Below are 16,819 nucleotides of genomic sequence, written 5' to 3' on the forward strand. Positions count from 1 at the left end.
CACGCACAAAGAAATTGGCGGCGGCGAGCGGAGCGTGAAGTCACGTGGCACGCATGGTGCTTTGGATTGGTTCAGACGTCAAGCAGCGTCCGTTGCGGTGCATCGTAAGGTGAAGTAGAGTATACAGTATGAAATTCTGGACAACACTCAGAAACTGGGATAAAACAAGAACGTCCGGAGGGTAGAGGTGACTATACTGATGATTGGGCTAGCTGGTGCCCCAGTGTCTGTCTTTTACGCTGTTTGCTTTAACCAACATAGGTTACGAGGTCTTCACCTTGTGTTTTCGTTCTTTTGTGCGTGCATTATCTTCAATTGTCTTAGAGTCAGTTTCATGTTTACCAACGTATGGCGCCATTGCAGGTTACTCGCAGACTTTGCCTCGAGGGATGACGTACGCGTCGGTGGCACTGAGCCCAGAGAAGAGACAGCCAGGGCTGCTGGTTCCAGCTGGTCAGTACATGGCAATTATATTCCACAATGTATTACTGATGCCGGCTACTTTGGTCGATGGTGGGCGGATATATGTCGAAACACAAAATCGGCGGTCGCCAGTCCAGAAGGAAAAGCGGAGGGGGAGGGGGGGGGGGGGGGGGGATTAGTTCGGAGAAGCAACGAGAACCCGTAGTAACATGGGCTGGATACTTTCCCTTGAGGCAGAACATTTATCGAAAATGACGTCTACGAAGAACCAAATTGAAACAAAATAAGAACTCAACGTTACGTACCCTCGAGTTTTGATTTTGTTTCATTTTTCTGGTCATAAGAATGCTAACTCAGAACGTATGTAGTCGCCTAAAATAAGGGTTAAAAAAGAATTAGTTGGGGTTCTTTTGTGAAACGTATTGTAATTTCAAGTGAACCAATGCTGTATACAGACTGCAACACTGTACGGATGATGACACTCTTGATTCGCATTTGGTGCCTCTCAAACGTCGCAATGACTAAGCCAGAGGACAATATTTGGTCCCCACCTATATAATTTGCGTATATGTGGATGCAAAATTCCACTTGAAGGGTACAGCTTTATCTGTCGAAGTTGAGGCCGGCCTCAAACAGAAATCGCCGGTTCCTTCAATACCGCTGACCTTCTGAAGAGTCTATAAGGCCTGACCGACCTGGGGATGTCCAGGTGGCGTCCCAATCGTTCCCCCGTCGAAACCAGCTCGATTCTACCAGCAGCCCGTGAGCGCCCTGTCGCCGCTCACTTCCCCAAGATGTCCCCTGCCGAGGCCCCCGTCAGGTGCGTCATCCTTGACCGCTGGGCACGTTAGCTTGGCAACTTGACCGCCTAACCACTTTGCAGCTGGGGGCTTGACCACTTAACCACTTGCTTGCTGATATACATTATTAACGCGAGAGCATTAAGGAGCTCGGGTCGCAAAAAAGCCGGCGTATGTGGCGTGGCGAGAAAATTCTGGTTGGTCGATAGGGTCATGACATCGCAGCCACATGACCTCGCGCGAGAATCTCAATCCACCCACAACGCTCACGTGAAACGTTACGTCACGCGTGTAATGAAAGCGATCAAAAACATGACATGTATTGTGAATTAAAGTTCGCCGCATGTCTCAAAAGATTTCACTTTATAAAGTAATTCGTTTGCCTAAAAGAAAAAAAAAGAAAAAATTTAGGCGGGATTTGAATCTACAACTTTTCGGTCGCGAGTCAGACACGCTATGGCCACACAAGGCACGCTTGCACGGCGAATGAGAAAGCGATACGAACGCGGCCGGATAACGCTATCGCGTTCCACTTTTAAAGGCGAAGCTTAAGCGACCTCCAAGTTTTGCTATGGTGATTGAGAAATGCACATAGCAGATTGCCGATTAGCCGCGTCAAAGATTAAATTTTTCCAGCTGGAACACACCACATTCTGGAAGATTAATTTCTTTCAAGTGTGTTAGTACAGCCTGGCCTTCATGAACTTTCACCCCGATACGAGCCCTTGAGGATAATAGCAGCAATTTAGACCATCAAGCAAAAGTAGCTAAGCAAGAAGGGTGGGCAATACCCCAGTATTTTGGAAGCACGAACAGTAAGCACAAAACAGTTTCACATTTTGGAATAGATGTCGCAGCCTTGAAATCCTTGAGAACAATTTACTACCATTTATTTTGTCATAAGGCTGGAAGTAAAATACTTGCGAAAAATCAACCGAAAATCGCACGTTATGTGGAACATACAAAAATTGTTTCATGCTATCTTCAAAAGAACCCAGTGTATTTATTGCACGTAAATAGAAAATGCAGTTTAATGAACAGCATATTTCAGGTTTCTTCGCAAACAATACCAACCCATTCGTCAAAAACAAAATGTGAAACAATTTTTTTATATGTTTTAAACTTCGTGCCATTTCCGCATGGTTTTACGCACATCCGTACCCGCCTTGAGTGTCACCACTCTTACAGGGGCGCTGACGGGGCCTGTGAAATTATGAAATGAGTAAATAAATATTCGTCTCTAAACAGCTCAAATTTGCGTTTTGCACACTACAACTACCGTCCGCAATCTCAAACTTTGTGTAGGATGTATTCACGGAACGCCATATTATTGGTCGTTGTTCACAGCTCGTGCTCAGAGCTTGTGCCCATTTATCGTCTGTCAACAGTGACGATCCTGATTGGGTGGAATGCACGTTAAATGCGCATAGACGCGCATTCACTCTCCCAATCAAGATATTTGTTCTTGTCAGACGAGAAATGGGAGCATGGTTCCTAGGCTTGCGCTACGAACCGCGATTAAGAATGTGGCGCCCCCTGAATGCTCTCAATTGGTTTGAAGGCGAATAACAGCCATTCAACAGCTCGTCGCAGGGCTGCCAGTGCTGAATGCATGGCCGTTGTGCACCAAAAAACCGAGGGAGAGAAGGAGACGAGAGCGCGCGGGGACGTCAGAACGCCGAGCTCTGGTTGGAGGGATTAGTGGGTAGACCGAAAGCTAGCAGTATTAAGGCTCTGTTATACTCCGACGTAACGCGTGCGCGCGTGCGAGCGCGTCACAGCGACGTCACGTCGGCCAAAACCCGACGCTCTATACTCCGGCGTCGTGGCGTAACCGACGCGACCGGCGGCGTTCGACGCAGCCTGACTGCCTCGACGCCAAAATGGAGCATGCCGTATTCCGCGCCGGCCGCGCCAGCGACGCCGGACCAGGATGCATCACGCGCTGGCTCCCGGCAGCCCTCGCGCGGGAAGCGCGGCGAATACGAGCAATAGCAGACGACAGGAGCACCACTCCGTGTGGCGTCATGTTTGAAGAATCGGACTCTGTCGTCGAGAAGCTCATCGAGGGAATTCGTCCTCACCCGTGTCTACGACACGAGGAAGCTTGAGTACCGTAGACCGTGCGCTTGTCAAAGATCTACCGTATGTACATTGGCCGATACGCTTGCGGCGCAGGTGGTGCACCAACACTGCAAGCGCGAGTTTTCGTCGTGCAAGGTACGTCCACGCCATCGATCGAACTTGGCGCTCACGAAGCGCGAGAATTTTCGTCTGCTATTCGAAACGAAAAGGAACCGGAAGTGGCACACTCTCGCAGGAAACGTGCCATCGTAGTCAGATCCTGCGCATGCGCCCCGCCGGCGGCCCACCGACGCACAGCCGCGGGGGTCGCCAGGATCGCCGGAGTATAAAGAGGGCGAATTTTTGACGCGCGCGGCGTGACTGACGTGACGTAGCCGACTTCGGCCAGCGTTCGGCTGCGCGCGCGTTACGTCGGAGTATAACAGAGCCTTTAGTCTCTACTCACTAGGCTCGCTCGATTTACCTGCACCTCCTGTACCGGTGCAGCAAAGTTTAAGGCGATGTACTTCCGATCGTATCTCAATACACGGAAACACAGACCCTGTGTTTCCTTAAGCTATCAGCCACTGTAGCTCGTTGCCCTGATTCTTTGCAGCGCCGCCCCCGCGGTCGATGTCCCCCGAGCGGGGGCCGGAGGGGGGCATGTACTCGTCCGGACTGCCCTTCACTTCGCCGACGGGGCCTCAGATGGCCATGCCCCGGCGCTACGAGCTGGGCTTCCAGGAGTCTCCGGAGCGGAAACCCGGAGACCTGTCCAACTTCCTGTCGTCGCCCGAGCGACGGATGGACCATCAGAGGTCCCTGCCGGCCACCTTCAACTCGGCCTACGAGGAACCTTTCTACGGAGACCAGGACCAGCTGGGCTCGCGCTCCGGTAGCGCGACGCCCATCATCGACGAAGAAGCGAGGTGAGCGTTTGGGTTGCCATCTTTCTAGGGCTTACCACCCAAGGGCGACAAAATGCTAAGTAACTATAGCCGCGGGCTTGTGCGCGGTGTCTGATATTCCGAAGGAGAGAGCGACCGCGCATGCCTCTAAACGCGCTGCAAAGCCCAGTAGATAAAGACAGCAGCTTAAAGGAGCCGATTATACGAATGGTCTATCTCTACACACCAATTCGGCTTTCTGACGTTACACGACTGCGTTGGCGCTGCTGTCGGAACTGCACGTGTGTAGGGGCTTTATCTGTCTGTAATCTGCTCTCTGCTCACACGCAGCGCCCACACCTCGTGTGGGCCAACGCGTGCTTGTTTGTAAACAGTAAGTCAGTGTACAGACCGTTCAAAGAATGCGAAGCGCAAGTTCGGCTGCTTCTTTTGCAGGGGTTCTGGTGACGTCAGAACGCCGAGCTCTAAATGACTCTGATAGAAGAATAGTGGGTAGACCTCAAGGCAGCTTGGAAAGAGGCCCACTATCTTCAGTCAGAGTCAAACCAGAGCTCGGCAATGTGACGCAACCACAACCCCCGCAAAAGAAACAGACGAACTTGCTCTCCGCATAGCCTTGTGTGCGTTGCCATTTTGTTTTATTCACTGTCTTTTTAAACATGTTCTGAGCATACTCAGTCGCTCTCTTTGGAGGAACGCCGCGCTTGCGTTGACTGTCTTGCGACTCGGTAGTTTTCGCCTTACCGACAAGCGCTGCGAAGGTGTGTAGCCACTGACAACTTAAAGAACGCAGGGCATGGTCTATGACGTTCACGATTCCTGCGTCATGATTGGTTCTCCTGGTTTCTTATTGGCTAATGCCGCAATGTCACTTGCTGCGGAGGGATAGAAGATGTTTGGAACTGGGCCACGTGTTTAGCGTTCCCTGAGCAGTCAGTGACTAAATGCGCCTTGTCGACGCTTACCACCCAGACGACAAAACGCTAAGTCACTGGGGCTGTGGACGTGCGCGCGGCGTCCAATATGTCATGGAAGACGGCTACTGCTCATGCGCATAGCCCAGTACAAAGATGGCACCACGCGGGAGGTTGTTTTTGGAGTGGAAAAAGTATCGATATTGGGGCTATCATTGGTCGTTTAAGGCTGAGAAGAACAAAGGGTAGAGTTATTCGAGTCACCCAGAATTAGAGTTGTAATAACGAATGCTTTTAGGACCTAATTGCAATAAAACCACAGCAGTGTTTTTTTTTTTTTTTTTTTTTTTTTTTTTTTAATTTTAGCCAGAGATTGCACACCTCCAAGCCACACGGCGTTCGCTTCAGACTTCCGCTGAAATGGTTGAAGCACGCTACAAGTACTGAAATAGACATCGCACATGAACCCTAATCCAGAACACTCAGCGACATTGCTGAGTGTCGTGAACTACATCACGGTCACACGAATGGCCACACAGTGCGCTTTTTCGCGCATCGTATTTATTGTCCATAAATACGCTGCGTTGCTGACAGTGCGCTGCGCGTGAGCAACACCGCTTAATGTACAAATATACTCTCTTTACTGCGCTAAAAAGGTTTGTTTGGGGTAGTTGAACAGCGCTGTGGTACTGTATCGTCTTGTACCACATCAGTGTCTCGTTTGCGCTGTTTTACCCCGAAATCTTTACTGCGACTAAATGTCGGCATTTTGCCTCCTACTGCGTTTTCATTTTTTCGGAAGTTTATTTTTTTACTTTGATATTTTAGAACTCAAATGGAGCTAAATCTATCGGGGTTAATGTTAATTGGACGGCTGCGCAGGATGCGAGTAGAGTACATGGAGCGCCAGCTTGCAAGTCTGACCGGGCTCGTGCACAAGGCCCTGGCTGCAGGAACGTCTCCGAGACAACCGAGCCACCTCATTCCGACGCGAGACACCGACGGACCCCCGGAGAAGGACAGATCGGGTGAGCGCTCGTCTCTTTTTGGAACTAAAATGAACTTTTGGGCTGGTTGAGGTTGAACATCATGAATACTGAAGCGCTAAGGACGAGACACAAGAACAAGCAGAACGCGGGACAAGCGATTGTTCTGTGTCCATCTCGTTCTTGTGTCTCGTTCTTTGCGCTTCAGTATTTATTATATCTTTGGAACGTACATGAGAAACCTGCCCCGCCATTATACACTGTAAAAAAAATCTTTGAGTTCACCTTTCTGTAGAACGCGCAGACAACCAATGACGTCGAGCAATAGAAGGGCCCCTGGGGATGACGAAGCTGATAATATGACTACGCAAGGACAACAAACACCAAGTTTCGTTCGCCCATACTGCCCGCGCACATCGACGTTTCAAGATCTAATCTTATTCTGACATTCGCCATTCGCTGGGAGCATTCTATTTTTCGCCGTGATTTACCGTCTTCGTGTTCTGCAGAAAAGTCAACTCACAGATGCTTTTTTTAAGAGTGTATTATAAACCCGAGCGAATACTGGATGAATATAAAATATATGATATAGTATATAAATAACCCGTTGTATACAATGACATACTCGCTTTTCCGTAAATATACCAGTAAGAAGTCTTCCAAACATCTTCCCAATCGTCTTGTGTAGCTCGTGCTTGACTGCTGATAAACCTCAGTTTAACATCTTTTTTTTTTTTAACTTTGATTTTTTTTTTGTTTAGTTACGTTTAAACGTATTTAAGCTTTCGACAGATTGAAATATTAGTATCTTGGAGATGTATTATGATATTTCTTTGTATATTGATAAATGTTCAGTTCTTCGAAAGCAATACTACTTATGTTTTTTCCCCAGAAACTGAACACCTATAACGCGATAAAACAATACGGTGCCACTCAAGATGCAATCATATAAAATTCCACCACGTTTATATTTGAACGCACCAACGAGTCCAATTGCAATAAAGTTTTTTTCAACCAGTGTTAAGTATTACCCTGGAGAACAATGGTGTGGTCAACGATTTCCCACTCCAAGAAAAGATTTAAAGCTGTTGACATTACTCATTTATATCACCTGTTTGACAAGACTAAAAACAATTTGCGATGTTGCCTTGACATATTCTTAGATCGCCATATTATTAGATGCATCAAACATAACGAGATGCATTCTAATCAAACGGAAATTTAAATCAATAATTCATAGCAAAACACGCAGATCGTACAGCGATGTATTTAACACGCCACCGTTTATATTATTGATAATCGCCAGCAGTCTCTACGGTGTAATTATCACGCCGTAAAACAGAGCAAAAAAATTATCCTCAGAGTTTTGTTTATGAAGCTTACACACTGGCTGAGGCAGTCAGATTCGGCGAGCCCTTTCCCTTTTCGGTGATGGAAGATAGGACCGAAGCCTGACATAGGAAGGGTTAGACTTGGGATTATATTTTGTTTTCCACGTACGACTGCAATCACACTCAGTCGGAGTGCGCGACCGTACGTTGATCTCTCTGCGGGGCGCTGGGCTGACAGCTGGTCACGTGCATGTGTGTGACGGGAGTGGGGTAGTCTCTGAGCTCGTGTATCTCAATTAATAATATGGGAAACAGACAGTCCTGTTTTGTATTGTGCGAGCGTGCATGCGTCCGTGTTCGTATGCGCAATCGTGTGAGCGCGTGCGTGCGTGTTTATGCGTCTGAAATTTTGCTTTCGGCCTTGACATTTTTGGGAAAACGAATTCTAACGTTTGCTTTTTTATTACATGACGTCTATATTTTGCTGAACTCGCGTGATTAGAATAAAGTATATATATATATATATATATTTATATATTCGATGTTTGTTTTTTAATGATCACCGGCTCTACCACAATACTCCTACTGAGCACGTGGACACTTTTGATTCGTCGTCACCAATAATTAGTTTCTCCGTGAGCAGCCAGACTCATCCCGCGATAAAATCACGCTCGAAACCCCGCTGCAATTACTTGTGGTTGCGATGTTACGTTAAGATGCATTAAACCGTCAAGCCACCCAGTATTGATGTTTTGTTTTCAACAATAAACGTTGAAAACATGTTTCAATGGAAATAAATATTGTTTCCGTTATTAATTATCAGTATTGAAAGGGTTAATTCTCCCATTAGTACGTTCTGTCACCCTATACGTTACTATAAATTTCGGGGAAAAAATACCGGATGCGACAAAACACTTACTGAAGTTTTAACGACAAAAACTAATTGGGGTGTGGGTATGTTTATGCAGCCTGAACTTAGTCTGCCTCAACGGGCGACTTGTCTCCCAGTTGTAGATGAGAGATTTAACCAGTGCAGTAACAACCGCTAGCCTGGGGTCTTTAACGTGCGCCACGCAGTAGTGATACACGACCGCACGCCGGTACGATGCTCATCCAGATCGAAACGGGCAGGGGTGGGGATCGAACCCAGGATCCCTGGGTTCTGCAGCGCGAGCTTTCGCTCCACGTGCTCCGAGCTGCTGTGCACTAGACCACTCGGCTACCGATCCCCCCTAAGCACCGCGAAAATTCCGAGTGATTGTGTACATTGGTATTTAAAAAGGGAAAGGGAAAACCGACTGCACGAATTAAGTCTCGAAATTCGGTTTACGAGGACTCATTCTATGGCCTTGTTGCCGGTACCGGGTACAGCCCTGCGACATAAAATGTTTTTTTTTTTTTTTTTTTTTTTTTTGCATTTACGTTTTTTTTGCTCTGAAGAGCCGCGGCATGCTGTTTGCTTTGGTTCCCTGACGTCGCGGACATGGTACGACGTACCTCACCAGAGGAGTACACACCATCGGTGTAGTCCCTGTCCTCCCAGGTGAAGAAACCCAGCAGCCCTGAATAGCACGGCATTATGGTGAATATTAACCCACAAAGCTGTTTTTCACAAAGATTTGGAACTAACGTATCAAGAGGCTCTGGTCTAGTGGGAACTTCCTCATAAAAATCTAGAATTGGCGTTTTTGCTCTATTTACAAACACTTTTTTTGGTATGTTTTATTATTCTCCTTTAAAATATTTTTGAAGGAGAAGGAACCGGAACTATCAACTTTATTACTCTCACATTCTTGTTGATTGATTACATAAATTAATTTGAAAAAGTCGCCAGAAAGAATGAAGTCATTATATATCTGTTTTAAGTAATAAGGAACTATCGTTCACCTATTCCAAAGGGAAATATCGTTAGTTTCTTTAGAAGCACTGACGAAACATAGCACTTTAACGGCAGCTGATATCATTACGGAAAAGGGATGATAGATAATTGTATAAAAAGTATTTCCTCGTTCGCATGATTTATTTGTACATCCTCTATCTTTAACACTGCCTGGTTTACATTTTGCCTCTTGCTTGTAATATGAAGAAATTCGTTATTCAAAGAGGATATGCGAAAACATGTCCATATTTCAAATGTGTAGCTATGCATCAGATTATGGAGGGAATATGTAAACTACATTTGACGAACAGCTATAATTTTCTAAATTAGTTTTCCGCAGATACGATGCAACTTTATCTGAATAGTTTTCATAAAAAATATATTTTCCTCAGTTCATGGGCGGAAGATATGATAGCATTACTGCCTGCACGTTCCCTGATACTAAAAGCTTATATTCGCTCTCTGAGAACTTTCACGCGTTCATGAGGTCCATACTTCAGGAGTAGATTCTTTTATAGAAAATCTTTTCAGTGAATTCCTTTCGCTGGCTAGCTTTCACATTGCGCGTTTATGTATTTATTCCGTGCAATGCTGAGAGTTGCCGCGCCTGTGTAGTCAATCTAAAAGATGCCATGTGAGGATCTGTTACCTTTTTCCAGATGAGGTTCGGCTGGCCGAACACGATGTGCAGAAACACCCCTTCAAAGGTACTTGGTGCCAGATGCCTATTTTGACCCCCTTTTTTGCCCTTTTTGGAGTCCTGTTTACCGCTTCCGGCCTCCCCATTTTGGATCCTTTTTTCTGCTTTTTGGCATTCCGCAAATTCCTCCTCAGCTGCATGAGATCGACGTCGTATGCTTCCCTCTTTGGCTAGCCACTCGTCCTTCTTGGCCCATTGTTTATGTATGTACATCCTGCGGAGCGTTGAAATTCGCTGCAAAATGAAGGAAAATGGTGTTCTGCACTCGCTAAAGCCAGGCGAATGCTCATGGCGCCTCTTCTGCCGCTGTCCTCTGAACACTGCATAGCAAAGCATGAATGAATGAGCCACTCGAGTGCATGAGTCGCTTCGAATGAATGTCGTTTATAGTTTATTTTGTTTAGAAATATGAAGAATGTGTCGAAACACCAGCCCGCTACAATGTTTTCTAAAATTAAACCGTCGTTTTTTTTTTTTTGTTTTTTTTTTGTTTTTTTTTTTTTGAAGACCAATTTTGTCTTATTTGAGGGGCGATTCCTAACGCTTCATGTTCATAACCTGTTGTATGTACATACCGGACCTACCCAGCGAACGTATTTTTATTTTTTAATTCATTTTATATTCGGCTGCTGATAAGTGACCTAATGTGTCCAGGTGTATTTTACCAGTGGAAACACTCATAAAATACAATTTGGACTCATAAAATGCAGCTTTACACTAATAAAAGTACTATTTAGCTGGATGTGCCAAAATGTATTTTTATGAGAATAAAAATCACATGTCGCCCTACATCTATAGAAGTAAAATATTGCGGATGCACACATCTGTCCGGCACCGAGCAAGATATTTGACGAAAGATGAGGCTACAAACTGGACGGTCGCATATAAGCATACCTCTCACAGGTTCAGTCTTCGTACGCCGAGGTTTCTGATAAGCATCTTACTTTTGTTGGCCATGCCTCTCGTTGACTGAACTGCGTCAATAGGTTTGTTGGCTTATATGGCTATCGCATATAGCAGTCCTGTGATTTGTTTCATTGCTAATAGTTTAATTAAATACTATTAAAAAACAATGTTCACTTCCCAGCATTGCGCTGCACACATACTAAAATTGCGAGCACACCCGATTACGCCATGAAGGATTTCCCTTTCAAACAATAAGGTGGTTCAGTTTTGGTTAACTGTGAAGGTTCCACGCCATGTAAATGGCAACCCTTCTCACACTTTTTATAGGCTAGTTTCGAAACAAACCGTTGTTCAGCGTACAATGTGTTTTTTTTTTAAACAATGCAAGCCAGTGAGATTTAATGTTGCCACGCTCTGCTTGGCAAGCAAAAAACATCTAGTAGACGCTTTGGTATCTCGGGCTTGGTACATCAATGTACAGACTACGATGAGCCAAATAAATACAGAAAGGCAGAGGAAGAGGCACCTTACAAAGACCTTGTTTGTATGTCTGGCACTCGTTCATTTTTGTGTTCGCTTACCGATATATTTTGTTTCGTTAGGATGTTTAACAATAACTATAGACTTTTTGGCGATGAATTCTGCTTAAAATGCCGACAAAGGCGGTAGCCGCCTGAGTGACCTAATATTGTAGAATATATACACTGCGAAAGAAGGCCGCTAAGAAGTAATGTGTATATTTTCGTGTGGATTTAAAAATTTAAGGAGGCTGGAACTAGTACTCAGATTTATTTGCTACACTTTCTATGCGGAGCGCAAGTTCGTCTGCTTCTTTTACAGGGGTTCTGTTGACGTCAGAACGCCGAGCTCTGATTGGTTCTAAATAAAGGATAGTGGGTAGACCTGAAGGCAGCTTGCTTTTAGGTCTACCCACTATCCTCTAATCAGAGCCAATCAGGGCTCTGTGTCTATCTGACGTCACTGCAACTCCTGTGCAAGAAGCAGACGACTTGCCCTCCGCATAGAACCGTTCAGAAAGAAAACACGTTCACAACATATGTCAAGGCCCTTAAATCCAGCAACTTGCTGCAAATTTCACTTTAGTTTTAAAACATACTTTGTGTAATGCCTAGATGTATATTTTGAACAAAGCATTGAATATTGCAAATGTTAAAGCCATCTGATTTCATTATACAGTAAGTATTGCAAATTTGAGAGTTGTTTTGATCTTATGAAATTTTGAGTTTTGCAAAAGTTCGTCATCTGATCTGGTGTGGCCGAAATGTGCTAAATGCTAAATGAATATTCTATCAAATTGCGATTACGATGTTTCTTTTCTTTGTGGGCGTAAACGAGCATGCAAGGAAGATATTTTGTAGTTTTATGAAGATTTATCAACACTGTCAACAAATTGCATAAACAAATATACCACCGAGAATTGTTTTTTATTTTTGTGGAAGATAATTGCAACATATTTTTGTCGGGCCATCAGAATAGATTGTAACGTCCCATTTAGTTTGCGGTGTGTACGCATTATCGTCATACTCAGTTCACGAGTTTCAAAAGAGACGTCACATTGAAAAGGTCCTCATTATGGTTTCACATAGTAACTTAAGGTTGAAAATAAGAATTCGCCAAGTTTGTTGCATTGCATGCTATGGTTTACCTTTATAATATTTACTTTTGTTTCATATTCTGCATGGCTTCCGTTCTTCCTACGAGCCCATAGCACGTAAAATAGCTTGATGTCGTTAATGTCATTTAGTGAAAGCACGTAGGCATCATCGTGCACCCATTTTTTGTTGTCGAATTTCATTCCAATGGCAGCAATCCTTTCCTGTGGCACTTTTCTTCAATGCCCATCTGTCAGGCTCCCTGTGGCGCTCTCGCTACACATGCTGCACATGCTTATCAGCTTGCTTTGCACCAGTTGCTTGCACAGTAACTTGAGGTCCTTACGGCCTAAAAGAAGGCAGCACTTCACTAAATATCATATTTTAAAAGCAGTGTTCAAAATTTCATTTGTTTTATTGTTCTTATGTGTAAGCGGAATGCATATGTCACAATTTAATCAAATTTTCCGTGGCTATTATTTTGAGAGCTTTATGAGGGTACACATACGGGACCACGGACGTTCATTTGCACGGCCACGCTGTTATTGTGCTGTTGAGCTTGTCCCACCTTGACGAAAAATAATGCAATCACTGAATTGAGTGGTGTATGTGTGTGTGTGTTTGCGTGTCTTCACAAACTACTGAAAAGTTTAGCTTACTATCGAGAGTTGCATGCAATGAATAAAAATACCTCTGTGCAATCTTTTAAGAAGACACTTAGGTGGTATGGCGTGAAATGAGTGGTGTTACCGAGGTCAACGTAATACGAGTCGCAAGTTGTCTCTTGCATTGGCAACAACTTTTGTCAGAACAGTCCTATTTTTTAATCACTTCTCGATCTCAGTAGTGCCGTTTGAGCTTCCAGCATTATCAAAGTAGCCATATATAATTACCTCTAACTTATGAGAAAACTGCAATGTCCGTGGCCCTCCATGTCTACCTTTCATTATATCCAAGGGCAGCCTCACCTCATGCCTGTGGACAAGGCGATTCGGAAAATTTAAGAAGTGGTCATTGAGAGTTGTATAACTCCTGTGAATCGTCGTTTTTCTATGAGTAGATTCCCCTGGTCAAGTTATGGCGTCGATTCGACTAGCATCGCCCGGTCAGCCGGCTGTTCCGAAGGGAGCACCTCTGCTTACGCGCGCCGTGTGCTCTCTTTCTAGAGGAGAAGTCAGTGTCGTTTTCTGAAGAGACTACGACTCTGGATTCCCACAAACGAAGGCAGCATTCCCCGCAACCTGCAGGTGAATCATTACCACAGTCATCTTTTTAAGTACTCACAACTATCCAAAATCAAATTGAAGATGAGTTAGACAAAATTTCATGGGCGTAAAGCTGTAATGCTTCGTTTTTCACGCTTTGTACGAGACAACTTCAAAGTGAAACATTACATCATCGATAGTGTCGCTTCGAACAAAAATATAGACGTATGAGCGCACGTAGATAAATTGTTTCCGGATTAGTACATTGAAAGGTTCACCATCGAATACATTGGTAATCGCAATACGTACGTATTTGTACAGTTTAAATTTTGTGCTCCGTAAATTGTAGCACCAGCTGCGCAAGAAAATACGCATCAAGAAGACATGACGACGTTCTATACACTACATATGAGTGTGACAGTTTGGTGTAGCCTATTGATTTGATCACTCCCGTACTTGCGGGTGGGATGCCATGCAACATGGACTCGACGGAAAGATTTATCTCAACTTAATTTAATTGTTTTACGAAAGACGATATTTGAGGTATTTAAAACATCCTGGTTCACTAAGAGACTCCTGTTACGGGAGCTCGAAGAGCTAACTGCTTGAGCTGCCAGTCTTAATAACTTCAATCACCTGCGGAAGACAGTCTCCCCCCGGCGTAGTACAGTGATGATGTCGATCAGGCCCTTTATCCCTTCCTGCCCGCCTACAACATCGTGAAAACACCAAACAGCACTGGGGAGGCTGGCGGGGGTCATCGCTGCTTGTTCATCTCAACGCTTCTGTAAAGAACCGCTAAAGGAAAAAAAAAAGGGAGGGGGGGCATGTATTGCCACTGTGGGTGGCAATACATGCCAAGCGAACACAACGTCGTTTTTTGTGTAGATGCAATTACTAAGCTGCTGTTGCAACTAATAATAATGTGCCAGTGTCAGAAGTTGGAACTTCTGTATTCTCTTAGCACTGCGGTAAGTGTCGCCAACGCGCTACAGAGCTCCGTTGCCATTTTGCAATTGTAACGAAATACTGATGTCGTTACTTGCCATGACTAACAGACGTTACTTTTACCGTTCTGTCATTACTTTTTGTTTCAATGTTAGTATATGACAGCTATGTTTATAATAAACTGCCTCTTTAAACTTCGCCAACAATACGATTGTGCAGGGTGACTATTTATTTATTTATTTGTTTATTTGTACTGTGCAGCACCAGAGCATTACAGCAGAGGAGTGGGTACAGATAATATTTATACGTTGGAAACTCGCACAAACAGCACAAGCCAGCAAACAAAAATATAAGCAAACAATTCAAAACAACACACATTAATAAAATTTCAAAATTTAAATAACACCAAAAATACAAACAAAGAAATTCACATTGTATTGATCCGCTTAATAAAAGATTGCCTGTCGGCAGGATGTGTAATGTATATCCCCGCACACGTGACGCTTCGCGAGCGCGATTCGGAGAACTGAACTTTGCCCATAGCACCTGCCTGGGAAGAAGTAACAGCTCTGAAGAGAACGATCGGACGCACGCCGTGTAACGGACGCAAATTATACCTCTCTATGTAATCAAAGTTAATCCGGTAAAATAAACGTTATTTTATTCCTTCTTAAACCAACGTCACATTTCCAATTAACGACACGTCAGCACCCGGCCACCGCTAACACACTTGCTTTTGTTCAAAGCGTGGGAACGTTAACGCTTCCAAACTTAGAGTTTATCCTCTTTGTTGTTTTACAGAACGAGAATGTATTTGTTTTGAAGAGAAGGATGTGACCAGATAGAGTAGCTAGGGACGCTGAATCAAAATCCTTCAAGCGGCGGCAGACTGCTGCCTTCTGAACGGATGTCTCTTTCCAGCGAGACGGCTGCTCAGGGTATACGGCGAGGACAAGGACGCTTAGGGGTTCCGCGCAGCGATAATCTCGCGCCTTTTGGGCCCGGTCGTGGGAACGTTAAAAGTGTCCTCCGAAGGAGTTTGAAATGACGCCGCTTATACATAGCTTTGTTGGGGTTTCTTTGCCACTTTTACGTAGTGTACAAAATTAAATTGATCTAGTTTTTAATCATGTGGCCATTTTTAATCAAAAGTAACGAGTAACGGCTAACGTTATTTGATAGGAGATACCGCAAAATAATATGACATTAATTAACTCGTTACTCATTTGGGATTCTAACGAGTAAGTTAGTATGTTAGTAAAAAAACTAACGTGTTACCAGTAGCGTCATTACTTGTAACGCGTTAGTTCCAACACTGGTGTCGTTGCAATAATGCTGCTGGGCTGTTTCTTTTCATACGCGCTCTTGAACATCTGTCATGTTTGCATGAAACTATTATGTGTAATAAATTCATCAAACTTATTTATTTGTTCATATATCTGTTCCTATTTCCTCAAAGGACCATTCGAGGGCATCACAAAAGGGGCGGGGATAATTACAGCATATATTTCAAACAAAATACCAAGGGGAGCAAAGCAGGTGGAATAACGTGAAGATGGAGCTTCTGGTAAACCTCAAAACTGCGTGCCGACGTTTAACTATGAGTTCTACTTTCTTTACCTAGTGAAACGTCGGCACGCCGTTCTGAGGTTTACCAGAAGCTCTCTCTTTACATATATTTCAAGTAAAACGCAACAATAGACCAGAAACCTCACTCTGAAAAAGCTTATACAGAAGATGAACAAAACAACAAATCAAGGAAGCAGACGTAAACAATATTTGTACTAATTACCAAACATGTTTTCATTATGTAGCAAGAAAAAATAATATGAAAAAAAAAATTAACGAAACGAGGTCAGCGCATGGCAAAACCCGAAAACCAGTGTTTTTGGGTCTTGTCACGCCAGTGTTTTTGGGTATAGAGATGTGTAGTCAGTACAGAGCACGGGACTCAACAAATGAGTAATTCATGACATGCCAAAATAAAGCCGGTGTGTTTTTTTTTTGTTTTTTTTTAAGTTTTGTATTTACTGTAGGTAGCGCGTGCTTTCTTTGATCTGCTGTGGCATCAGTTACTTGTTTGCCCCTGCCTCACTATAAAGCCCTCACTCACAGGCATTTGGCGATACTTTAAATAAAAAA

At 44.2% G+C, this 16,819-nt stretch overlaps 1 protein-coding gene across 15 annotated transcripts in view; it reads left to right on the forward strand.

Annotated features, from left to right (window-relative positions):
• Window positions 1-16,819, forward strand: part of LOC8036792 (coiled-coil domain-containing protein AGAP005037) — a 101,545-nt gene that overhangs the window by 46,939 nt on the left and 37,787 nt on the right. For 6 of the 15 annotated variants that reach the window (XM_029966020.3, XM_029966021.3, XM_029966030.3 and 3 more), the window contains 6 exons: window positions 364-453; window positions 1,133-1,243; window positions 3,904-4,216; window positions 5,992-6,137; window positions 9,965-10,012; window positions 13,691-13,771. In XM_029966020.3, the coding sequence (XP_029821880.2) occupies window positions 364-453; window positions 1,133-1,243; window positions 3,904-4,216; window positions 5,992-6,137; window positions 9,965-10,012; window positions 13,691-13,771 (789 nt within the window). The remainder of the gene's footprint in view (window positions 1-363; window positions 454-1,132; window positions 1,244-3,903; window positions 4,217-5,991; window positions 6,138-9,964; window positions 10,013-13,690; window positions 13,772-16,819) is intronic. The other 9 variants (XM_029966026.3, XM_029966027.3, XM_029966031.3 and 6 more) reach the window with 3 other exon arrangements.

The sequence above is a fragment of the Ixodes scapularis genome, unplaced genomic scaffold (genome assembly GCF_016920785.2).
Source record: "Ixodes scapularis isolate PalLabHiFi unplaced genomic scaffold, ASM1692078v2 PGA_scaffold5__190_contigs__length_132052651, whole genome shotgun sequence".
NCBI lineage: Eukaryota > Metazoa > Arthropoda > Arachnida > Ixodida > Ixodidae > Ixodes > Ixodes scapularis.